The sequence below is a fragment of the Schistocerca americana genome, chromosome X (assembly GCF_021461395.2).
Source record: "Schistocerca americana isolate TAMUIC-IGC-003095 chromosome X, iqSchAmer2.1, whole genome shotgun sequence".
Lineage (NCBI taxonomy): Eukaryota > Metazoa > Arthropoda > Insecta > Orthoptera > Acrididae > Schistocerca > Schistocerca americana.
The window spans coordinates 956,526,971-956,552,906 of record NC_060130.1 but is presented as its reverse complement, the minus strand read 5'-3'; the positions used below and the strand labels follow the sequence as shown (position 1 = coordinate 956,552,906).

Here is a 25,936-nt window from a genome sequence, read left to right as displayed (position 1 = left end):
TCAACCGTTTCTTCGCTCACTGCAGGCCGACCCGTTGATTTCCCCTTACAGAGGCATCCAGAAGCTTTAAACTGCGCATACCATCGCCGAATGGAGTTAGCAGTTGGTGGATCTATGTTGAACTTCGTCCTGAAGTGTCGTTGCACTGTTATGACTGACTGATGTGAGTGCATTTCAAGCACGACATACGCATTCTCGGCTCCTGTCGCCATTTTGTCTCGCTGCGCTCTTGAGCGCTCTGGCGGCAGAAACCTGAAGTGCGGCTTCAGCCGAACAAAACTTTATGAGTTTTTCTACGTATCTGTAGTGTGTCGTGACCATATGTCAATGAATGGAGCTACAGTGAATTTATGAAATCACTTCAATCATTTGTAATAGCCCTGTATAAGGTAACTACCTCATCTACGCTGCCAACTCTTATCACCTCAGCACGAACATTTTTGCCAGAGGACAGTCTGACAAACAGGTAGCGAATAATATACAAGTAGGATTTGAACTATACCAAGAACAGTTTTTGCGAAGTATGGTTCTGCTGTGGCTCAGGTGTTAAGAACAACTAGCAAATGTTATCTGTCAGTCTAGAAGAAATGAAACTAGTCCACTTGTATAAAAATGAGAAATTGCAAAAGTAATTTTATGTCTAACACTTTATGATTGACACTAATTATATATTAAGCACTGATTTTACATACCACATTATTGATGGGGTTAATCAGCAGCAGTAGTAGCAGAAGCAGCAACAGCAGCGGGAGCAGTTACTGTACCATTGCCAACTAAATTCTGGTTTTTTGAGCCAACCTGACTGTCATGATCCATGTCTTCAGACAGGCTGTCATCACTAGATGAACTTCGAATGTCACCCTCCATCTGTGGCAACATTAAGACATATACAGTGATAACACCTTTGTGCAACAGAACTGTATCTCCGTGTGTGTGTGTGTGTGTGTTTTCATGCTTTTCTTACCTGACCAGCTTGTAAAGACTTAAATGCTATCTTCAATATGAAATAAGTCCATATGCAATGTAGACCCAGAAGCAAAATCAGCAATGAATTGAATATATAATAGGCTGGGAACAAAGCAACTATAACTGGAGCATCATGGGTGATGCTGAAAAGACAGACAATGATTTAAGGTGATTTGTTTACATATCTACACACAAAATAGAATCACTATGTTTATAGTTTTACAATATTTCTTCACCTATTTGGTGACATGTTGTTACTATCAACACCACCAAAATAATGAAATATAAGAGTCAGAACATGTTAAAAAGTAAAAAAAAAAAATTAACAGTAATCTGTTAAATAACGAAAGTTTTCTGCTTGTGACAAGCAAGATGTGTGCAGTATGAAATAAAATTTCATATTAACATTTCATGAAACATCATCCAAAGTGCACTTTTAAAAAGGTAGACTTACCTCCTTATTACCCAAAATGGATATACACCCAAGCGTGAAACAATCCAAGTAATTGTAAAAATAATGAAGAGGCCATCACAAAGTTTCTGGTAGTTTGCATATTTAGCCAATTTTGCAGCCTAGAGCAGGAAGACACACAAAGATAATTACTCAGTCACCAGGGGAAAACAAGTCATATACACTTTTAACAACATAAAAATTTTATCTATTGCTTAGACAGAACTGGTATTATATAAAACTATTACTTATTTTGTTCTGTGAATATTCTGTACTACAACAATTGCGGGTAGCAGCAACCGAAATCCCAACTTCAATACATAAGAACATATGTTTGTGTCAGAAGGTATTTTACCATGTATGAGGATGCACAAGGTATAAAAAATTCTCATGAAGGTGCAGACTTGGAAAAATTAAAACGAAAACTGGAGGTTTATCAGAAAACAGCTTCTGATGAAGTACCATTTCACCCACACACTGTGGCCCACCTTAGTAGATTTTACTGTCAGTCTCTCAGCATAAAGTGTGTCCTTTGGCCTATCAAGTACCTCCTAATATTAGAAAGGCTAAATACCGCAACAGATGAGAAATACTGGAACTTTTGACTAGCACAGTAAAACCTATTACTCCAGATCTGATACAAATTGAGGTAATGGGAAATACAGATTTTTAAATCTGAAAACAGTTCCCTGATGTACAAAATAGTTTGAAAATAAGCTGCAGATCCAAAAAGAGCTAAGCAATTGGCAGGAGATACTGCCCTGAAAAAGGGTACTCTGAAGAAAATTTATAGAGGCAATGTATTTCATGTCCAAATGTGGAATATTAGATTCTGAAGTGTGGACCAGCCACCAGTAAACCGGAACTGAACATTGGCAAAGCTGAGGTTTTCATAAACAGAACAATTCAAAGACAGCAGACTTTTTTTAACAAGCAAATATACATATGTATATTCAAACAACTACTACTACTACTACTACTACTACTACCTCTAGGATGGCACGAGACTGAATAATGTAGTTGTTTGCACACTAATTAGACAAATTATTTCCCATCAGTATTACTGCATTCCATTCACTGAAATGCTAAAAGATACTGGCTGAAAATTGGGTTCTGTACAAGAACATCCCATTTCAAATTGTAACATACAGATTTTCACATACAATGAAAATCAATATTTCTTATCTCAGACATGAAAAACCTGAACAAAGTACTTATCTTACAGTAAGTACACACCTTCACTAGTTTCAAAATTTTTATTCACTTTAATATTTTTGGTTCATGCTTCTGAGAACTCAAAAATACTACTTCTGGGTATCTTCATAGGAGCTGCACAATGGTTCCAAGGCATCAAAATAGTGAGTTTATGATTCCTGCCATATTACCCTTAGCAGCTGCCTACATGTGGACTGCTACCGCTGTTTAACAGACCAGTAATTTCAAACCAATTTTGAAATACTTCAGATTTGATTTTCACACTCAACTGCAATTTTTCAGATGCAGTTCCGTAATAGAATACTAAAACCTATCGGAAACAGTTCGTGCTAACCTAATGGCCATCAAACATTCATCTCTTATTGCATGCCCAGTTCGAGGAGTTTGCTTCACCTTTTTAAATAAAATTCATTTTTCTTAGTGGTACCTCTTCCATATAGCTTGTGCTGAACATGTTTAAAAAACAAACAAAAATTAGCGAAGTATCCCTACATAGTAAATATTGTGCACATACCAAGGACATAACTGCAATCAGTACCTAAAGCACTCTACTACATCTGATTTTTTTATTAATTATAAATGAAAAGCACAGTATTGTGTATGTTCTACAAACTAACTGTAAGTCTGACAGTGGCCTTTTAAGCTGAAAATTAGTTAACTTAATAAATTAATACTGCTGAACATACACAATTACTATGCTTTTCATTAATAATTATGAAGTTGTTCTTTCAAGAACCAACTGATGAATCAGTTAACATACATATTTATTACTTAATGATACAGCCTAATCTCCATTATGCATTTAAGAAATGTGAAAGTGTTTCATCTGGAACATTTTTCACTGTTAACAACACTACAAAGTATTTGAAGCAATTGTACAAAGATGTGTACCAACTCAAATGTGTGTACTTTTCTTTTTTTCCAGTTTAACATCATACTAAATGAGGTCGTATGATAGACAGGATGACCAAAAAACATTTTTACATACATTTGGGGTCAGGGTCCTTAACCACATAAGAAAAAGGTTCATATGAACATATAAGCAAACATTATTCATTAAACGTTACAATCACAAATCAGTTACATATTGTCAGCCTGAAAGTGTTATGAACTCTGAGACTAGTAATGAATGTTCCAATATCCTCCTCTTGCTCCCACACAAGCATGAATGCACTTGTCGAATAGGGGACTGCAATGCACTTTCAAACAACTCCAAATGTCTCAAATCGTTTCACAGGCTTCCACAAGATGCTGATGAGTTTCTGTATCAGTGTTGTCTGAAGCATAGACCAATTGTTTAAGGTGACTCTCCTCTCCCCCTCCCCCCCCCCCAAAAAAAAGAGTCAACTTATCAATCTGTCATAGCAGATACCAGCCAGTGCATTTCTAACAGTGAGACTAAAATGTGGTAGAGCCCCAAAACACACAAACCACATGTTTCTTCTTTGTTTGTTGGGAAGTGTTTCTAATAAATCTTAAGGAAGATTCCGAATAAAATCAGTCTAGACAGCGTCTGTTGTACCATGACTTCCCTTAGTCCAGCTGAAGAGTCTCGTTGCCAACTTAGCAGAAAAATGTCACGGCAGGGTGTCTGGAGAGTGTGCAGGGACAGGGGCCAGTATGTGCTCTTGCACAAGAAGCCAGACTCAGACTATGCTGATATTACAAAAGTAGCCAACCAAGTCTCCTGAAAAGTAAAGTAACTACAGTGTCATGGCACAGCCAGTGCTGTGATTCCACTGACACTACAGAAAGAGTGACATTGAGGCAACAATGTCATGATTGCCCAACATCCACACCTTACACCTCGGGTCTTCTGTGAGGTATGGGAGGGAAAGTGTTGCAGTTTCAGAAATAGTGGAAGGCAAAGATCATGTAAACTTTGCCCATTTTACACAAGCAGTATTAGTCACCACCATAAGCCAGCTGCAAGAAGTCCATGCCTGTCAACGTCCGAAAATGAATCACCACTAGCTGTGGGTAAACCAGCCATACCTAAGTCCAAATGCTATTGACTTGGTGCCTTCCAGCCAGAGGACCAACTGCCGGCTAACTTCCACCAGCTGCTGGTCCTGAACCTTTGAGTCCTTGGTTTATGCCTGAGTCTGCTTAGTTACCTTGTGCGGACAGATTTCACTGGTGCTCATTGAATTGTGTGAGCACACTCCTCAGCTGCCAGGACTAACACAGCCGCCCATACTATGGTCCATGGTTCAACTCTCTGTGCTTTGGCAGATCTAGCACAGAGTCTGCACACATGACATGACCAGCTTTGTGCAGTCTGCCATAACAGTGCACCAACTGACTGCCTGCTGGGTGAAACGAGGCCACATGCTGGTGGTGACAGCATGCTGCTTGCTGATCTAAGCACATTTCAGCAACTGAGAGCAGTCTGAGTCTTCGGTGCAATGTGTGCCTTCTGTCAACACTACGACAACTGTATCTTTTGCTCTGGATAATTGTATCTATGTAATTACTGTTTTTATGGCTGGATGTGCGATATCCTTCTGGTATCTACCCATCATCTTGCTGCAATCACACTCAAGGGCTCAGACTGGAGAGCTCAATGTCATCTGTTCACTTGACGTACTGTTCTGCCACCCACCCTGGAGATCATTCACCACCCCACCCCACCCCACCCCACCCCACCCCGACCTCCACATCTGGTATCAGGAATGGTCACTGCAACATCAACAACCACTGTTCATGGATTAAGAAGCAGTAGACGTACATTTGGCACCAGTAATTCTGCTGTGTCTACACTGGGTCACATTAGCAGTTTCTTCCACCTCTACAGTTACGTTGAGGGCATTGGCAGCCGAAACATGCAAATATCATCATCACCACAGCAGGGTCAGTGCAGAGTTTTTTTGTTTGGTTTTTGCTTGCAAGTGTTAGGATGAATGGGTTGGTCTTCTACCAGATGTTTAATTCTGTTTTTATATTTGAGTTGGGGCATTAGGTTCAAACAATGTTCCGAGGGTATGTAAAAATGTGTTTCTTGTGCCAGTGAGTATGGGCAATGTAACTTCAGCCACTCTTGTGGAGAAGTACAGTTACAGCAAGACATGTTACAATACTGTTACATTTAAGTGTCCTTTTTGACATCCTATTTTGTTCTACTGTCTAGTTTATTGTGTGTTACATGAGAGTTTCACAGTGTCAGTGTTAGAAACACTGAGAGCTGTAGTGGTTCAATTAGCTCAGTTTGGACCAAGTAATTCAGGTATGAATAAGCAATTTCAGCCTATAAGAGGGGACAGGGCCTTTCCAATTTATTGGCTCCTGCAATAGGTTCAACTACTGTTGGCCTAGTTAAGACTGTTGATTGTTGTACAGAGAGGAGGCAGAAAAGAAACAAAGAGAGGTCAACAAGATGCACAAGCAGCCTGTTGATCCGTGGATAAATTACTGCAGGCATACGGAGATGGAAAAATAAGAAAAGGGATAGTATTTCTGCACAAGCAGACAGTTGCAAGAAAGGAGTTAATATTAACTGTTAATATTAACAGTTTAATTGCTGTGGAAGGTAGTAAGATTGTGGAAGTTAGAGACAATGTAGGATTAGTAGTTATAATACCTTGCAAGAACTCAGGTTCTGAAGTGGTTGTAGTGACAGTAGTTTAGGTAGTGACAGTAATTTAGGTGCAGTGGTATCTACTCCACTGGAGGTAGATTTATGTTATACAGGGTGCCACATTCTTTTTCACTAAAATTGAAGTAGGTGATATCAGTTTCACGACTTTTCATATTGAGATAGGGAACCAATGGTCAGAAATGCATATTTACTGTGTCGTGGACATACACTCAGTACACTGCATACCAACAACATAGCTCATAGTAATTGTTCAAAGTGAAGACTGCCAGTCTCAATGCATTTACTGCAAGGGCACATGCAGTTCTGCTGCACTCTTGCAAAGATCCCGGTATCTGTTGTACAGCGAGTGACGAACAATGTACATCTCTGACCATCAGACAGACATACTGTACACAACTTAGCTCATAGCACATGTGTCATGTGACAACTGCATGCATTATACTGGTACATTACCCAGTGACACACACACTTCACTATCCCTGGTGTCAGTTGCCTACCACAACAGACAGCTTGTCATTATGGGTCTATGGTAAGATGTGTTACTGCATATAGTGCATGACGTGTAGTCAAAGCTGGAATGTTACTCATCACAAAGAGTTGGCAGACATGCATTTCATGTACAGTGCAACAGGATGTAGGGCCTGGAAAGCAGCATGAATGTACAGAGAATGCTTTCCCAACAGGCACCATCCTAAATGGAAGAAGTTTATCTCCATGGATACCAACTTACGAGAGACGGCATCCTTCATGGGAGAGAGAGCCAGCCAAGGTTCCTGCCAAAGACGTGTCAGAACACCAAACTAAACTCTGAGGAGATGGACTGTCTGGCCAACCACCCAGCAATAAGCACCCATCAACCTGCCTGTGAATCGCACACTTCGAAGGATACAATGGGAGGGGTTGGGGGGGGGGGGGGGGGGGGGGAGGAGGTGGTTACTGGTGGAACACGTATTATACCCCTATCATAAGGAATGCGTGCAAGCACTCGGACCAACAGATTTTGAGCCCCGCATTCGCTTCTGTCAATGGATTATCCACCACAGTGCTGTAGTGCTGAACTTTTGTAGTTTTTTTGTTCATAGACGAGGCCTTATTCACCCATGATGGTGTTTCCAACAGCCACAACAGCAATGTCTCTGGATTGAGGACAATCCCCACACCACCTACATCAGTAGCCACAAGCAACGTTCTCTGTGAACGTATGGGTGGTCACCTAATAGCAACTTATTTGCTGCCTCCTCACTAGACTTGTCCATATTACCTGGTGTTCCTGCAAGATGTACTGCCACATTTCTTTGAGACCGTGAAAGGACGTGGTTTCAACATGACAGTGCACTGGCCCACTTTGATGTTAATGTCAGTGAGCACCTGAACAACATGTACCCTCATCAATGGACTGGACCAACTATCACCTGTTTCAATTTTACCCATAAGGTTTGAGACACACTGTATACAGGCTGTAGCACATGAGTGAGGTGTAACCCTGTATACAGGCCTTGGTGCCTGGGTGAGGTGTATTTCTGGATGGGAACATACAGGGATGTGCATATGCCAATGATTTTTGTGTCACACAGGGTGTAGCTGCAGATGGCAATTTTATTGTAGACACTGCAAATAATGCACTGGAAGCTATTGGTGATGTTAATTATGTTGCAAATGTAGTCAATAATAGGTGGTACAGACATTATTTCTAGAGGATACGGATTTGTTGCCACCAGTGACAGCACCACTCCTTAAGACAAGGAGGGCGAGGGGGGGTAAGAGAAGAAAGGGGGAAAGTGCTTGTAATGCTAGTGACTAAGCAGACAAGGCTAAATCATTTCAGGAATGGTGGTACCTGAAGACTGGGACATTAAGGAGATTGACAGTAATTGCAGAGTGATGTTTTCTGGGATAAGGATAAGCATTATGCAAAATTTGATCTTTGACAATGCACAGTGGAACTCAGCAGGGCATTCTTCCAACAGGGGGAACCTGTTGCCAGTAACACACTGTTGCAAGGGTCGTCTGCCATCAAAGACAGGCCAATTAAACTGTGCACAAAGTCACTGAGGCCAAATTCTCCTGATGTGGTGCCACTAGGTACAAGGAAGCATAACACTGTAGGAAGGAGTCAATCTGTAATTAGCACTGAAGTATGGGAATTGAGTAAGACTATTGTAGTGGGTACTGGTAGTATTGTAAATGGGTTATATGACAGTATAGTTTTAGGGATACACTTCCTGGAAAAAGATAGGGCAAACTTTTGCTACAAAGACAGAGCACCACAGGATGCAGAAGATGCACCTAAACAGCAAGTTAAGAAACCACTGGATCAAGAGGAAGAAATGCGAAGCATAAGAGATCAATTGAGTATGACTATTCTTCTGTTACAAGCTGATTTGTTAACGGAATTTGTTAAGAGAAAAGAATTTTTCAATATTAATTTTAGTTTGTTCTGTATCTTTGTTACCTAATAATTCAATGAGGGAAGTTCAGTGAGTTAATAGCAACTCAGAATAGATGCTTTAGTGCACAGCAAATGTTCCAGCACATAAAATAGTATCATAGTAGCTGACACCATAGAGTCGTCATAATGAGTGTGTCAATTTTGGGTACCACTCTAGTCCGACTACTTTGTACAGACTGATCTATCTGAAGCAAAAAACAACCCATCCACTTGAGCTCCCTTAAAACCAGTTACCTGTCAACTGGATCAGTCTTAAGAAGTAAAAGTTAGTTACCTGCTCAGCCAATGAACATTGTGGTTCAAGCTGAATTTCAAAGGGGAAAATCCAAATATGGCATACGTATATGTTAGGTGATAGAGTAGCATGGAGAGCTGCATCAAACCAGTCTCAGGACTGAAGACCACAACAACAACAACAACAACATATGTTAGGTGTAAGATGTGTGCTAGGACCTCTCCCAGAAACATGGACAGTCTGTGATCTGATGGACCGAATATTCCCAAGAGGGGATGCGGGTTGCGCCATGGCTTCACTTAACCCAGCAGAATAATCACATAGCTGACTTAGCAGAAAAACACCATGGCAGGGTGTCTTAAGAAACTGCAGGGGTTGGAGCCAGTACGTGTTCCTGCACAAGCAGCTGTACTGACTATGCTGATATTGCAGAATTCACCATTCAGGTCTCCTGGAAAACAAAGTTGTTCATTGGCATGGCACAGCCATGACTGATACTACTGACATAGACAAAAAAAATTGTGACACTGAGGCAATGATGTCAATGACTGCCCAACAACCATGCCTCGCACCTTGGCTCTCCTGTGGCTTGCAGGAGGGAAAGTGGTGCAGTTTCAGAAATTGTGGCAGATCAAGCTCACACAAATAATGCTCATTTCATACACAGTTACTGCCAGGAGCTATGAGGGGAAGACTATGTTGGTCAATGTTCCGAAATGGGCCATCAAGCTGCTGCAGCTAGATGCTGCTGTGGCTAGATGGTGCCTTTGCTAGCTGCATGTATATCAGCCACACCCAAATCTGAATGCTGCTGACTGGTGCCTTCCAGCAAGAGGTCTGATGGTCAGCTTGCTTACACCAGCTGCAGGTCTCAAAATTGGGGCTCCCAGATTCATGTCCGTCCCTGTCCAGCTGTATTAGTTGCCTTGTGCAGGCAAACTCTACTGCTGCTCATTGCCCTGTGCAAGTACACGCCTTGGACGCCAGCACTGATGCGGCCATCCGGACCAGGATCCACGGTTAGATTTCGCTGCCGTATCGTCACCAGCAAAAAATGACTTAGTCTGCTTCATTGCGGGTCATCCGCCCTGATGCCACCCACTCCAATCAGGGGCTCTCCCCATGGGCACCACCCAGACACAGCAAAGGCCAACTGGCACAATGGCTGTTGCAGGAAGTCCTGATGCCCCAAGAAGACAGTACGTGTCTTGGCATATGTGGGGAGTTTATAGCTCAGGCATCAGCAGTGTGATCCCTGTGTTGTCAGGTGGCTACCACCAAATGGGTACACGATGGCCCCACCACAATGGACTGGCTACCGAGCCGCATATTGGGCACAGATAAATCAAATATTGTCATGGGGGCGAAAGAAGAGAGGAGACAACAGAAGAAGACGACATACCCCGGAAAGTGTCCTTGCCCAAATAGTTTAATCACAAGTGCAGATGCAAAGCCATGACGAGAGATTCAGGAGATCGAATCTAAGGGCACTATGGATAACCCGTGCGCCACGTAAGGCATCCTTCCCCATATGGCCCACACTTCTATAGAATTTTGAAAGTGGCTGATCAGACCATAGAATGGGACCTGAACTCATAGGGCCAAAAAGTGAGACACACCTTTTAGTCGTCTCGAACGACAGGCAGGAATACCTCGAGCCTATTCTAACCCCCCGGACCCATAGGGGGATTACGAAGAGGGAATGCTGGCAGACAGTGGTCTGACACTGAGGCCTGAGCAAAATGCTCAGTGACAAGAGTCTGGACTGGTGTGGTACCACCAGTCAGGAAAATTCCCAAAACACCTATAAGCTGCCAAAAGGAAGGCGTTAGTCAAACTCTGTACAGACTCACCACTGCCATCATGAGGAGAAATGGGTGAGATGGCGGCTGAGGAAAAGACATACCAATCTGCATTAGTAACCTGGGAGGACATCACGGTGAGTGGTGCTGGAGGAAAGGTAAGGTGATCGGAAAACGATTGCTGCCACATGAATCGTCATGAGCTCCCCACTGAACAGAGGGGAAGAATCCAGGGCTACAGATTGAAATATCAATGGCCAAGAAATTGCTGCATGCCACACTGTGTGTGGGGCTCTATTGTTGAAGAGGCAGAGATCAAGCAAGACCTGCCAGCAGGTCTTCACCAATCCTGTCCTGGTCAGTGGTCACAGTACCATCCCAGACAGGGTTATGGGCATCAAAAACCCCAAGCAGAAGGAATGGGGAACCGGGCTGCCCAAGGAAGGCAAGAAGAACAGGAAGCGTAGGAGGCCAGTCTGGAAGGAGAAAAAGATTGTGTGTCATTATTGCAGAGTCTCAACGGATCCAAACGGCCACTGCTTCCAGCGCAGTATGAAGAGGGACCCAACAACTAACCATGTCCATGTGGACCAATGCACAGACACCACCGGAGTCTCGTTACGGGCTGACCCAGTTCTGGCAGAGGGCTTGGAAACCATGAAGAGTCAGCGAACAAGCATCAACAAAAGGAGATTCCTGTAATACAGAACAAGCTGCGGAGTACAGAGGAAGAAGGGGTTACAATTCCAGAAGATGATGATAGTAATCACCACAATTCCATTGGAGAACAACAATGCAAGAGGCCGGATGGATGTCGAACGGGTCAGAATCGGTCATAGCGCTGGGTCAGTGTCTGTCACTAGCAAGGATGGAGTGACATCCACGAATGTATGGTCAGACCCTGACTGAGAAGGAGGGTGTGACGTGCCCACCGATGTTGGAGGGACTTATGCATCCCCTCCTCCTCCTCCTCCTCCTCTGGAGGGCAACAGGAGGTGTAGTCGTGAAGAGAGTAAGACATAGCGATATCAGGATCTGAAAGCAAATTAGTGGCCTTGAGGCCCATAGAGCACGGGACTCACATCCGACTAAGTAACTGGCTTCTTGTCCTGGAGGCACCAGGGAAAAGTGTTCCTGGAGGATGCCCCATCCCCGGCAGATGCCAGAGAAGAGTGTTTCTTCTCTGGCTGAGGAGGAGGAGTGATTCTCTGCAAGGAGGGGATGGGAACTGCCATGGAGGAGGAAATGGAAGGGGGACAGGGCAGAAGTAAGGACGAGGTGGTGGGGGAGGTGGGGGGGGGGAGGCAGGGGGAGGAGGAAAGAAGCAAAGGTAGAAGTCAGAGATGTCGGGTGGAGGTGGTCGAATTTCTGTTGGGCCTCAGAGTGGGATAGTCATGAGGTTTTAATTCCTGAATCTTCCTTTTCTCTTTATAGATCGTCACTCTATTGGCACAGACAATGTGGGCTAGAACAGTTGATGCATTTGGGCGGTGGGGTGTAAGAACTCCCCGCATGGAGAGGGCAGCCTCAGTCACTGAAAATAGGACTCACCTCACATCGTTAAGACGTTTGATCAAAATGGAGACACTGGAAACAGAGCATGGGAGGTGCAATTTAGGGCTTCATATCACAATGACTTTTTCAGGGATGGTTTCCCCCTCAAAAGCCAGGATGAAAGCACTGGTATCAACACAATTGTCCATAGGGCCTCTCTGGACTTGCCAGATGAAATTAATGAACAAACCAAGTAACATGGAAAGTGTTTCTCTCCAAGCCGTCGTACCTGGGTCTTATCCTAGGGAGAGGAAGGGCGTGGAAGCAAAAGTAGGAGGAGAGAGGGAACTGTTTCTGTCTGAAGAGACAGCCATGGAAAAGCAGGCAGAAGCATGGAGCTTAGCACACTTCATGTGCAGAACATCTGCCCCCAATCGAGGGCTCACTTTGTGGGCACAACCCAGTCACAACAAGAGCGCTGCTCTGATAACTGGTAGCTATATAAGTGACATTTCTGGTAAGACAGCATCAGTCGTCGAGCAGCCGCATGTGCAACACAGACTATTTATACCACGTTATTTTAGGAGGAGAAGACGTTCGCACCTTACTGTGTATAAAGCTACTGATAAAATATCTATTACTACGAAGAGCAGAGTAGGTGCGCAAGTTATTCTTCATCTCAGCCAGATGCATACATAACAGCTCCACTGACTGGCCACATGTGCTGGTGATCTTGGTGTGGGGTGTACAGTGGGGGAAGGAGGAACTCACACTGGAGATGCTAGGGAGGAAGATCTTTCCAAAATAGCTCACACTTAAGAAACGGAATTTAGAAAGGGAGGTCAAACTCCAAGAGGGACCATAAGAAGCCAGGAAGAGTAGAAACACAAGATACAAGATCGAAAAGGAATAGTGTTACAAGGAGCGGATATGAGGAAGGGAATGCAGCCAGAGACAGAAGAAAGGCAGCAATAGCGTGGAGCCTACGTGTGCCACTCGCATACCCTTCAAAGAGCTGTGGCGGACCTGGGGTAGAGAGGGTGGCTGGGTGGGTGGGTGGGTGCGTGAAGGAGGTGGTGGTGATTCCACAGGTATGTGAGCAATGAGAAAAGAGATTAGAAGTTAGTGTGCTGTAAGGATGAACAAAGATATTGCGTAAACTGGGTGGGCAGTGGAATTCCACTTTGGGAGAGGGTGGGAAATATTATGGTTAGACGTTCATTTGTGGACACAATGAAAAATAGCCGAAACCCTGGGAAAGGATATGGTTATGTTGTTCCAGAACATGATGATACTGATTGATTGGGAGGGAATGGGGTGCTCCTTTACAACTGGTTCTTGGAGAGGGTGGAAATTTAAAGGGATTGTGAGGATAAGGCACAATAAATTGTCTGTGGACTATGTCTGGGGGTTAGTGCATGTGCTTTTTTTGTGTAGTAGCTATCAGAATGAATGTACTGTTGATCGTCAGTGTGCTTGGTATGGATGGAGCCACCAGAGAGGTGCAGATCAATGTCCAATAACATGGCACATTGAGCTGACAAGAGCCATCTGAAGCACTAGGTCCATTAACTTTAACAACACAAAGGGTTACAGGTGACTAGGGTGGTTTCCTGTAAATGGCTCATACACCAGATGGCATAAGAGGGTGCCACGAAGGCACCCATGGTTATGGCACAGATTTGTTTGAATGTTTCCCTCTGAAAGGAGAAGTAGTTATGTGTGAAGATTTAATTAGTTTTAATGTATCAGGAATGAGATGGCGAGGTTGGAGTCACAAGGATGTTGGTGTATAAGGGTATGGCATCAATAAAGACTGGTAGTGAGGGATCCAGTCCTAACTGTTCTTGCTGTAAGTGTTCAGATTTGTTTATTATATTATTTTTGTGATGAAGCAAATGTGGCACTGGTAATCAGAAACTATTAGTTATTGTGTGGTGTATGCTGAAAAGCAATCGTAATACTCACAGGGACCAGTTGCTTCAATGAAAATCAGTTTATCTTGATATTACAAAGCAGTTTCAGTATTTTTAAGTTAAATGCTTCAGCTAGAAAATAAACAAGAACAACTTAAATCTCCCATCCTAATGAACTCATTAGAAATGGATTACCTTCACTCAAATGTAATGATGCTACTTTGATGGAATCCACCATTTCCCACAATCTAACACACTGACATGTGGAAAAGCAATGATTACACTTAAATCAGAAATATAAAGCTATGAAATGATTTTGTTTGTGGCACAGGCAAGGAAAACATGTCTCTGGTAGGAGTATGGAAGTAATCTTTCCTTTACAGCCTTATGATTAGTCTTGTGTTAACACTCTTCTGCATCACACATCACTGTTGCATTTTGCTATGCAAACCTCTATTTTTTCCAGCTATAATATGACAATTACTTTACAAAAAAGACTTACCTCTAGCAGGTTATCAGCACAGTCGTGTACCAATAATACCAAAGTACCAATACGGTGCAAGTTACACATCCATGAGAAAGACATCAGACTTATAGTAGCAATGTGATGGATGAACATTTGCCAAAAGTCTTTACGCTTTATGTCAAAGAACTGTGATACAGCCAATGACCAATAAAATGCCAGTGAAGACATGTAATACCACCAACAATCAGTCGTCACCTTCTGGAAAGAAGGGCATTTATTAATAAATATTCTGCACTTAATCTTATCGGCAACAACAACTTTATATAGCAAAATAATACTAGGAATAAAATGTTGGATGCTCTAAAGCTACCGCTCTCCTTTACGAATATGCGAAGCTCTAAGCTCATTCCCATGTGCAAGGTAAAATAAACAACACATTGTTTTGCAAATTAGTTGCCTCATTTTTTAATTGATTATCTGATCTCTTAACAATCTTAGAAGTCTATAACTGTTCTGTGTTTTTAAAAATTTTGGAGGTCACACAAATACAGAGTAATCTCTTGCAATACAGTCAAACCGCAATTTCTGTAGGCCAAGTAGAATACATTACAGGACAAACAACACTACATGAACAACATTGCATTTATTATCACATTTTCCATGCAGAGAACATAAATAATGTTTGGAATTTACCAAAATTTATCATCTGCAGCCACACTTTCTCTTACTAGGACTACTACTGAACAGCAAAGGAGTGGAATAGGATTGCAGCATGTATATGATCTTGGGATTTTTCAAGCACAAAAGGAGTGTGTTTTGACTTTGGGCATATGCAAGATGGATAAACAGCATTTGCAGGTGATAGAGATGTGTGAAACTCGTACATATGAAAACTCACACAGCAAGACCCTTTGTTCGACATACTAACATGAGCAATGTTGTTATGACTGTGGAAGACTGCACGCTCCACATTTTATGATGAATGTTATTGTGTGTATAGTGTGTGCTTACTGGTATGCTAATAATTAAATGAGTCATGTTTTTCTTTATTCACACTATTGTCTAGCATCAGACTTTGAATGAAGGGCCAGAACATTAAATCCATCAGTAAATGTGTTCTTTCTGATAAAATGGTAGGATGTCTTGACCCATAAGCACAGAAGGGAAAAGGGAACAGAACAAGACGAAAACTATAAGAAGAAATTTTCATGTGCATAACGCCATCTGCTGTGGTGTAGCTGCTACAGTCTCTGTCTGGCAGCGTTGGTCATTCGTTAATTCCTGCCATCTGCAATTATTTATCATTTGACATTTGTGATTTCTAGGAGGTTCTGGAATTTCTTTATTTATGGAATACAGTACTTTATAGAACATTCTACGTACAGAAGCGTACACTGCAGAGAGAGGCAGTTCAGACCCACCTACACTCTCTCGTGTGTTTAATGAATGTGCTTCCAGTGCAAAGTAATAATTTTTACTGATTACTCTAACTTCATAACTCATACTTAATTTCGTATTTCCATATTCTACACAACACTGTTTGGGGGGGATGCTGGCTATTTGGACATCACCACTGCAGTTGCTCCAATAAGGCTACACAAAAGTAATCGCCTTCACAGACAGGAATTAGAAAAACAAACAATACAGTCTTCTTATGGCCTCAGTCATGAAAGTATCAACCAAAAGAAAATAATCTATCATGAGTCTGGCATCCAGCAGTGTTTCTGGGAGATACTGGATAGGATCCAACAAGATGTCTAAATAGATTCAACCATGTTGCTAATTACAACAGGTGGGATGGCAAGTGATGTTTCTTGCCAATGTATATATTTACTTTGATGGTACAACTTGCTAGTGGTTTGAGAACAATGAGGAAAAGCTGAAGAAGTGGGATACACTCCAGACATATAAAATAACTACCAACAGCAGGTCAATATAGCCAAGGCACAACTGAAGAACAGAACCCAATGCCAGAGTATTATACAGTGCTTTTTGGCACTGAGTCACATAGTTAACCCGAATATTTTGGAAGCCAGCAATATTCCACAGTTAATGAAGGGCACGGCAGACGATTTGCATCAATCACTTCTTTTGAACGGTGCTACCACAACAGATGATTACTTCAAGTGGTGTCAGCACCTGCAGGCAATGCATCAGAGAATAATATGCCGAAATACATTAGACAGACTTCCAACTGTAGTGCCAATGGCAATCGTGGAATACCATCAGCACCTCTGATCACTTAAACAGAAAACGGAGAGATAAGAGGTGTTACAACATCTGTTAATGTCAAACCCCGACAATCAGGTGTAGCAGTGTTGACTGTCAAACCAAGTATGATGAGGCATCATCATTAACTAAAAATGGCACCAACCTCTAAAAGATAAATCTGAAGGGAGGAATGGAGTCAGAAACCCAATGCTTTTGGTGCAACCATCAGGCAATATCCGAGATTCTCGATTAGACAGAAATAACCCACCAATTCAATCGCTGCACAGAAAAATGGTCACTGCGAATGGAGGGAAAACAGAGCTATGTGTTTCTTTGGTGACACCCTGGGTACACAGTACACCGATATAGAGGAAAGGTGAGTGTTTGACATCTATTACACCACAAGATATCAAAACTGGGCTATTCTATACACACTAGGCAACTGAAAATGACTACAGCTGATCTGCGGGATGAAGCTCATCGCAGTATCCTTGTATCTCAAATGTTTCTCAGGCTTTCCGTCAACATGCAAAGGTCCCAACTGCTCTTCCAGCCTACAAAAATCATGGAAACTAAATTATGTTACCATTTGTGGATGTGAACCTACCACTGTGAAATCTTCCATGAACAACCTTTGCTAAGATGCCAAGAAATCACATCAGCGAGCTACCTAAACACTCTGCAGTGTTTATTTCCATGATATCAGATGCTCATCAATGGCAGTTGAGGATTATGTTCTGAATTTCAAATACCATTTTGGTGAAGGTTGCAAATAGGAAATATGTCCAGGCAAAAGGAATCTGTTTCACGAGAATAGCTTTCTATTACAGAACACAGCCCATGAAATTTGTAGTTTGATCAGAATGCACTCATAATGTTATCCTTGGCTAACTTCTTCCAAGCATCACAAGCAATCCAACTAGAAGACTGGAAGTACAAATAGAGGACACTGGTCCAACATGTTTACACAACGACTGCTATGGACATCTGTTTACTGCTGGGGATACTCTTACCCCACTGTGATCAACAAGATAAGTTTTACTTAACAGTTTTGTTGCTCAGTTAAACTGTGAAACTCTAGCTGAATACAGAAAGTCACTCAGCCTCAGAAAAGAAATCTGTATGTTAGTGCCAATCAAAACCAACGCAAGTCGATATGGAGTTCTCAGGGTCACCAATTGCCATGAAGAGCTGCAATTCATTCCTCAGAGTGTGCGTACAGGGATAGCCAAACTAGTTCGGGAGGGTCAGCTTGATAATGTTGATAGACAACCACGTTACATTACCATTCCGAACAAGCGAGTGGAGGAACATAGTACCTAGCCACCAACAGCTATTGGCTTGATGAAGATACATTGTTGAGAAGTGTTACCTACTCCACACCAATTTTTGGGAATGTTAAAGCCAGGAGCAAAGTCAAATCTGAGCAAATGAACCAATGCAAAAACCATATCAACAAAGGGAACATCTTCCAATCAGTCGGCACTCATATAGGCCACTTTCAGCTGCATTAAAGATCATTCAGCTGTAAACGTCCATGGGCCTCCCGTGAGGTCCTCCTGAATAAGAATGACGACACACGACAGTCAATTACCGGCAGCTGAATTAAATCATCAAAACGGATGTATACCCATAGCCACAAATTTATGGCACCTTTGACTGTCTAACACCAGCGACATACATCTCCACTATGGATGTGCAGATTGACTAATGATAGATCGAGGTTGATTAGATTGAGTGGGGGAAAAAACTACTTACATAACACCTCTGTGAGTTCCAAGCAATGCAGTTTAGTCTGTGCAACAGATGAATACATTAAGTGCAACTTGCTTCGACATCTTGAGTGGACAACTTCTCTTTGCTACTTGGATAATGACGTATTCTCAAATACAACTGAAGATCATCTAAGCCACTTGACAACTGTGCTGAAGTGTTTTCATGAAACAGGTATTCTCTTCACTTTCCAAGAAATAAAATCTTGAGGGTGCACTGTTTCTGTTAACTGAGTTCTCTTGGTAAAAAAAAAAAAAAAAGAAGTTGGAGCCACAACAAATATTCCAACTCCTTGGAATATTTGTGTTGTGAGATGTTGCCAAAGAATGTGCTCTTACTACACACGATTCATAAAGGATTTAAATAGCAAGGCACTACCACTACAAAAACTGCTGTACAGGACACAAAATTTCCTTGGAACAATGAGCAAGAAATGTCTTTTAAATCCTTAAGGAGGCCCTGATACCTTCAGCAGCTCTGGCAGTTTTTGACCAGAAGGCCGAGATGGAACTACACCTGATGCAAGCGATTACAAAACGGGTGCAGTTACAGAGCAACTCTATGAGGGTGTTAAAAATGTCTGCACAGTACTTTGCTTGCTGCACAGTTTTTTGAGCAGTAGACCATTCACTGTTATGATTGGCCACCATTCTTTATGCTGGTTGACAAACTTTGAAGGCCAAACAGGATTACTGGTAAGATGGGTGCTGGAGTCTCAGGAATACATCATCACAGTAGAACAGAAAAATGAAAACTGCCTTTCACAGAATCCATGGCAAGATGATTACAGAGTTGTTGATATCGCACACATTGCTACACTAACAAAAGCTGCAACCAAAGATCAAGCATTACTGCCACTGAAGGCCGTGGAGATTTTACAGAAGGAAAAAAAACTGTTAAATGAGAGTTCAGACTAATAGATGGATCATTATGTCATTATGATCCAATGGGACAGAAATGGTTGCTAGTCATTTCAGCTCATTTATGGTCAAGCCAAACTTCACGTCATCTGTAATTTGTGAAGACCTTTGACACAATCACAACCACGTACCACTGTCCTTGTATCTTCTAATCTTATAGACATTATGTAAGCTATTGTAGGGAATGCAAATGATAGAAACATGTACCTCAGTTATCTCTAGGGCACTTCATGCAAATTCCTCCTGCAGCTGCTTCATTTCGCCAGACTGGAATTGATGTTTCAGGGAGATTTCCAAAGTCGACAAAAGTTGATATATTGATGATTGTAGTAGTATGTAATGATTACTGTCATATCAACCAGGACTGTCACTTAGTATGTAAAAAGTGCTGAAGGTCCAGAAATTGCCAGGTTTCTTTTAGAAGACTTTTTGGAGCACGGTGCATGATCACGGAAAAGTTTTTTGTGCAGACTAGTGTCAGAAGTTATTTCACATTGCAACATCATCGACAGACACCCCCACAGAATGTTTAAGTAAGACACTGGTGAATTTACTTTCTCTTAATATTGATGTCAACAGAGGTACTGACATTCCCTTCTTTCCCCCTAAGGTAAGTCTTTCCGCTCCCGGGATTGGAATGACTCCTTACCCTCTCCCTTAAAACCCACATCCTTTCGTCTTTCCCTCTCCTTCCCTCTTTCCTGATGAAGCAACCGTTTGTTGCAAAAGCTTGAATTTTGTGTGTATATTTGTGTGTATCGACCTGCCAGCGCTTTTGTTTGGTAAGTCTATATATATAATGACGTCCATATATGCTCAGAGAAGTACTGTTTTACACCCTACAGATTATGCAAACTGATTGAAATATCTGTTGTGAAAGTGTACTATTCACAGTCCTTGGATGAATAATTCCACAAGCTGAAAGTTACAATATAGGTTGGCCCTTAAATATAAAACACTACAAGAGACTAAGATTTTAAGATTGCAGAACTTTAATATCTAAATCGCTACAAGAGTTTTTTTAAAAAAATATGTATACATACAGTGTTGCGGTATCTGTACTGAATTAAGCAAAAGTCATAAAATATAAATGACTTCTTTGCATAAAAATCTGACATTACTGAATTAAATGGATTAAATGGATTTCATATGTATTGTTGAGGAATCACCAGAAAAATAATGCTGCTTGCAAATTTATATTCTGTCTTCTACTCACATGGAAGCGGTGAACTAAAAGACACACAGAGCAACAAAAACTGGTACAGTACTGTAGTCACTCAAGAGTTTTAATTCTGTTGCCTGTAAAAATAACTGTCAGTACATTCCACCTGGCAACATATAAAAACGATAATCATCGCATTAACATTAGGAATTTCACAGAAATTTGAGTAATTGCACTACTACAGTGTAACAGCAACAGTGAAAGTTATTTTATGGTGAAAATCAGTGCACGATTCAGGTATAAATAAGAAAAACTGTCAGCTCCACTCTGTGCGTGTAATAACAGAAATTCTGAAGGAAGTAAGATTGGGTTAACATCCAGTCTATACAGACATCATGAGAGAGCGAGCCCAAGCTTGGATTGTGTCAAGGATGAGGAAGGAAATCAGATGTGCCCTTTCAAGGGAACCATCCCGACAACTGGCTGGAGCGATTTAGGGAAATCTCGGAAAACCTAAATCCGGATGGTCGGATGTGGGTTTGAGCCATCGTTCTCACAAATGCGAGTCCAGTGTGCTAACCCCACTGCACCATCTCGCTTGGTACAGAAATTCTGCTTACTGGCCCAAATCACATGACTTGGGTACTACTCATAGATTCAAACCTCAACACTACAGAGATACAGGCGACCACGGCCTATATTGTTTATAATCTATGCATGCAACTTAAGTGCAGTCACGGTTCGTCACGTACTGCAGTGGCACCGTGAGCTACTGTTCACACAGAACGCTACAAATTCTACCGAGTAGCAAAGTTCTCAATATTATGTCAAATGATGATTCAGGAGGGTACCTGTATTGATATTATAGTCTAGGTTATGGCATTAGAACTGAGGCAAGAGTTACATACAAGAAAAAGAAAACCCAAATGTTGGGTCTGCTGGGTTGGTTTGCTTGGAGGAGGAGGAGGAGGAGGAGGAGGAGGAGGAGGAGGAGGGCGGGGGGAGGGGGGAGGGGAGCAAACTGCTAGGTCATCAGCCCCTCATTCTGATGAAAATAATTCCACGAGGGTGGGAATAAAATAATCGAGGCACACAAAAAACAGCTGGAAAAAGGAAAAAACCACAAGAATGACAGAAGGGCAACAAACACTAAAATGGACAAAATCGGATGAGAAAACCACAGACAGATGCAAGGAACACGAAGAAGAGATCAAAACAAGAGAGCAAAATACCATGGCTGGCTGACCATGAGAATAGAACTCTGCAACACATTAAAACTTCCATCCTAAAAGTAATGGCATGGAGGACACAGAGGAACAAAGGACATGCGCTAAAACTTAGATCAAATGATAAGACACGCTCTCATGAATAAAACAAACTAAAACTGCTTTTGAGGCATTGTCGCCCAACACCGAAGGTAGCGTGCTGGTAAAGTTAAAAGTGCGCAGGAAAGTTAAAAGTCCACTGCAGAGTGGCTGAAAGTGGGCAGTCCAGCAGGTGGATGACCGTCATTTGTGGGCCACAGTGACGTCAGGTGGGTCCTTGCGACGGAGGAGGTAACCATACGTTAGCCACATATGGCCATTGTGGAGCTGGCAGACGACAACTGATTCCCTGCAAGAGGACCACATGGAAGACTTCCACACATTCGTAACCTCCTTAATGACACACAGTTTGTTGTACATACTGTTATGCCATTCCATCTCCCAAAGCAGAAAAACACTGTGGCATAAAAATGCAGGTTAGTTTTGGAGATACATATCTCTCCCAATACTCTTGTTTCTGTCATTTGATAAGCCGGCGAACATTGGCACGGAGCCGTTTAAAGGCTATGATGTGCTACATGGAAGGGCGCCGCTTATATCACTGTAGAGCTCGCCGACATTCCTTAATTGCTTCAGCGACTTCTAGCGACTGCCAAGGGACTGCCTTTCACTGGGGGCACCCTAACGAATGAGGGATCACATTTTCTGCCTCAAAAACGATCACTGCAGTGACCTGCTCAACGACAATATGGATGGCACCATGTGGGGGAGGTTCAGCAGTGACAGCAGAGGTGAAGGCTCCCAGGATGCCTTGCTTAAAGCCCATCTGGGTACACGTCCATGAGCATGACACTGGGGGAGTGACAGGAAGATGGGAAAGTGGTCACTACCACACACATCGTCATGTGCTCTCCAGTGGATAGATGGGAGAAGGCCAAGATTGCAAAATGAGATATCAACGTCTGAAAATGTGCCACGTGCCACACTGAAATGCGTGGGGCCACCTATATTTAAGAGGCAGACGTCGAGTTGTGACAGTAAATCTTCGACATCACTGCCTCAGGGATACTGCACCATGTGCAGGAAGATATATTTTGCACACAGTTATTTCCTGCGTCGTCCATATCCTGACAGCCATTGGTTCAAGAAGGGTTTGAAGGGGCACAGGTTCACAGCATACTGAGTTCAGGACAGACACAAACTCCACCTGACACACTATAATAGTCACCACAGTTCTTGTAATATCCCCTACAGCTGTGGAGGGCAGGGGTTCACATTTCCGAGAACTAGGTTTTCTGAAGGGCAATGCAGAAACCAGGTGTAAAGCTTAAGAGTTGCCGTAGCTCAGCCAGGTGGTGGAAAAAATTGCCGCAATTCCACTGGAGGATGACGCTATCGTGAGGCTGGGAATGCATGAAGTGCACAAGGAGGCAGGTTATGCCTCAGGGTCGTCATCTGCTGCCACTGATCGAGTCTTTGTAGCCATTTCTATGGTGGATGAGGCATCAGTGTGATCCAGGTATGCAGGGGATGCTAAGATCTCCACCACATCCTCAGATGCAGAATTGATAGGGAGTGGTGGTGTCGTGGCCACTAGAGGATCCTGTTTCTTAGCAGACTACTACTTAGTTTGCTTGCTCTCCCGCTACTCTTTAGCGGCTTGATGGGAAGATTTCCCTAAAGCAGCTTTAGGCGTGGAGGAAGACCGTGAAGCTCTTTGTCCAGCAGCTTTTGGCTCCTTGAGCCACTGGCAAGTGTCCGCCATGGCATTAGTGGAGACCTTGGGAGAGAGGACCCCAAGGGACCACTTCCACACGAGACGAGCCAGAGGAGGCTGTTGCTTCTCCGGCAGGGGGGAGGGGACAATGTCCCCTTCATTTGGGGGGGCCTCGCTCCCGAACTAGGTGCTTTGGGAGCAATGGAGGAAGATTTGACCCCGACCACCAACAGGGCAGATGTATCCTGGTAGACCGGAGGGCCCACTGTTCGTGGCACAAAGTGAGGAACCACTGGCACTTGGGTCGGCGATGCTGAAGTAGCAGCAGCATGTTGACATCAACTGAATGGGGTGTAATCTTTCGAATTTACATTTAGCCTCTGTGTAAGTCAACCAGTCCAGAGTCTTGTACTGCACGGTTTTCCGCTCCTTTTGGAGTACTGGGCAGTCTGGCGAGCAGGGGGAGTGGTACTCTCCACAGTTGATGCAAGTGGGAAGTGGCGCACATGGGGTATCTGGGTGCAGTGGACGTCCACTGTCTTGACATGTGGTGCTGGAAGTGCAGCGGGAAGACATGTGCCCAAACTTCCAGCACTTAAACACCGCATAGGGGGAGGGACGTACGGTTTAATGTCACAGCAGTAAGCCATTACTGAACTCATAGGGCCAAAAAGTGTGAGACTCCTTTTAGTCACATCTTACGACAGGCAGGAATACCTCGGGCCTATTCTAACTCCCAGAATCGTAGTGGGAGACTACCGAGGGCCTGTCTTTCGCCGGGGGCACCATAAAGAATGAGGGAACGCGTTTTTTGCCTCTGAATCTATTGTTGTTGTGACCTGCTCAACGACAACATCGATGGCACCGTGTGGGGGAGATTAAGCGGTGACAGCAGAGGTGAAGGCTTTCCAGTCTGCCTTGTTTAAAGCCCATCTGGGTAGACGTCCATGAGCATTACGCCGTGGGAGTGACAGGAAGATGGGGAAGTGGTCACTAACACATAAGTCGTCATGTGCTCTCCAGTGGATGGATAGGAGATGACCAGGACTGTAAACCGAGAGATCAATGGCCGAATATGTGCCATGTGCCACACTGAAATGTGTGGGGGCACCTGCATTTACGGGGCAGAGGTCGAGTTTTGACAGATGCAAACTCAACCTGACACTTTTATAGTCGCTACAGTTCCTGTTATATCCCTTATAGCTGCGGTGGAGGGCAGGGGTCCGCACTGCCGGGAACCAAGTTTCCTGGAGGGCAATGCAGAAAGCAGTTGTAAAGCGTAAAAGTTGCAGTAGCTCAGCCAGGTGGTGGAAAAAACCGACGCAATTCCACTGAAAGATTACGTGATCATGAGACTGGGAAGGCGTGAGACACACAACGAGACAGTCTACACCTCAAGGTCACCTGGTGTCATCGTGCGATCAACATCCATTGTGTCTGAGGGCTCAGCGAGCTCTAAGTCCTCAGCGGACGCCAGAATCTCCGTCTCATCTTCAGACACAGAGCTTGTAGGTAGTCATTGTGTGGTTGCCACCACAGTGCCTTGGTTCTTTGGCGTCTTTTCTTTTTAGGTTTTTCTCGCTGCTCCTTAGCTTGGTCCAGCTGGGAGGGCTTCACTGATTCAGTCTCAGGGAATGAGAATGACCGTGAAGCCCTACAACCAGCAACCTGTGGTTGCTTCAGCCACTGGCAGGTGTCAGCTTTGCCACTGGTAGGAACCTGGGAAGGGAGTGACCCAATGGATCCCTTTGTGGGCAGAGGAGCCAAAGAAGACTTACGCTTCTCCGGCTGAGAAGTGGGGACTGATGTCCCCGACGGTTGGGGAGGGGGGGGGGGGGGTGTTGCTCCTGAGTAGGTTGTGTACGACCAACAGGGAAGGAAGTGCCTCCCACCATCAAGGGAGCAGCTGGAGTCTGACGGCTCAGAGCCAACTGTATGCAGCAGAACGGAAGATGGTAGGATCGTTGTCATAGTGGCGGCGTAGGTTGACGTCATATGCACAAGACATAGTGTCTCATTTTCTCTTAGCCTCAATGTAGCCTCAGTCCAGTGTCTTGTATTCCATTATTTGTCTTTCTTTCTGGAGAATCCTGCAGTCTGGCGAGAAAGGTGAATGGTGCTCTCCACAGTTGATACAGATAAGAGGCAGGACACAGGGAGTATTGGGATGTGAAGGACATCCACAATCCCGAAATGTGAAGCTGGAAGTACAGCGAGAAGACATATGTCCAAACTTCCAGTACTCAAAGCACTGCATTGGGGGGCGGGGGATGATGATGATTGTTTTGTGGGGCGC

General features: G+C 43.4%; 1 protein-coding gene across 2 annotated transcripts in view; it reads right to left on the bottom strand.

The window, feature by feature from the left end:
* The window catches only part of LOC124555030 (ceramide synthase 6), a 119,118-nt gene that overhangs the window by 2,515 nt on the left and 90,667 nt on the right, over nt 1-25,936 (bottom strand). The window contains exons 5-8 of one of the 2 annotated variants that reach the window (XM_047128788.1): nt 14,629-14,850; nt 1,421-1,539; nt 965-1,109; nt 693-867 (exon numbers count right to left, since the gene is read on the bottom strand). In XM_047128788.1, coding sequence (XP_046984744.1) covers nt 709-867; nt 965-1,109; nt 1,421-1,539; nt 14,629-14,850 — 645 coding nt within the window. In that variant the 3' untranslated portion in view covers nt 693-708. The remainder of the gene's footprint in view (nt 1-692; nt 868-964; nt 1,110-1,420; nt 1,540-14,628; nt 14,851-25,936) is intronic. The other variant, XM_047128789.1, reaches the window with a different exon arrangement.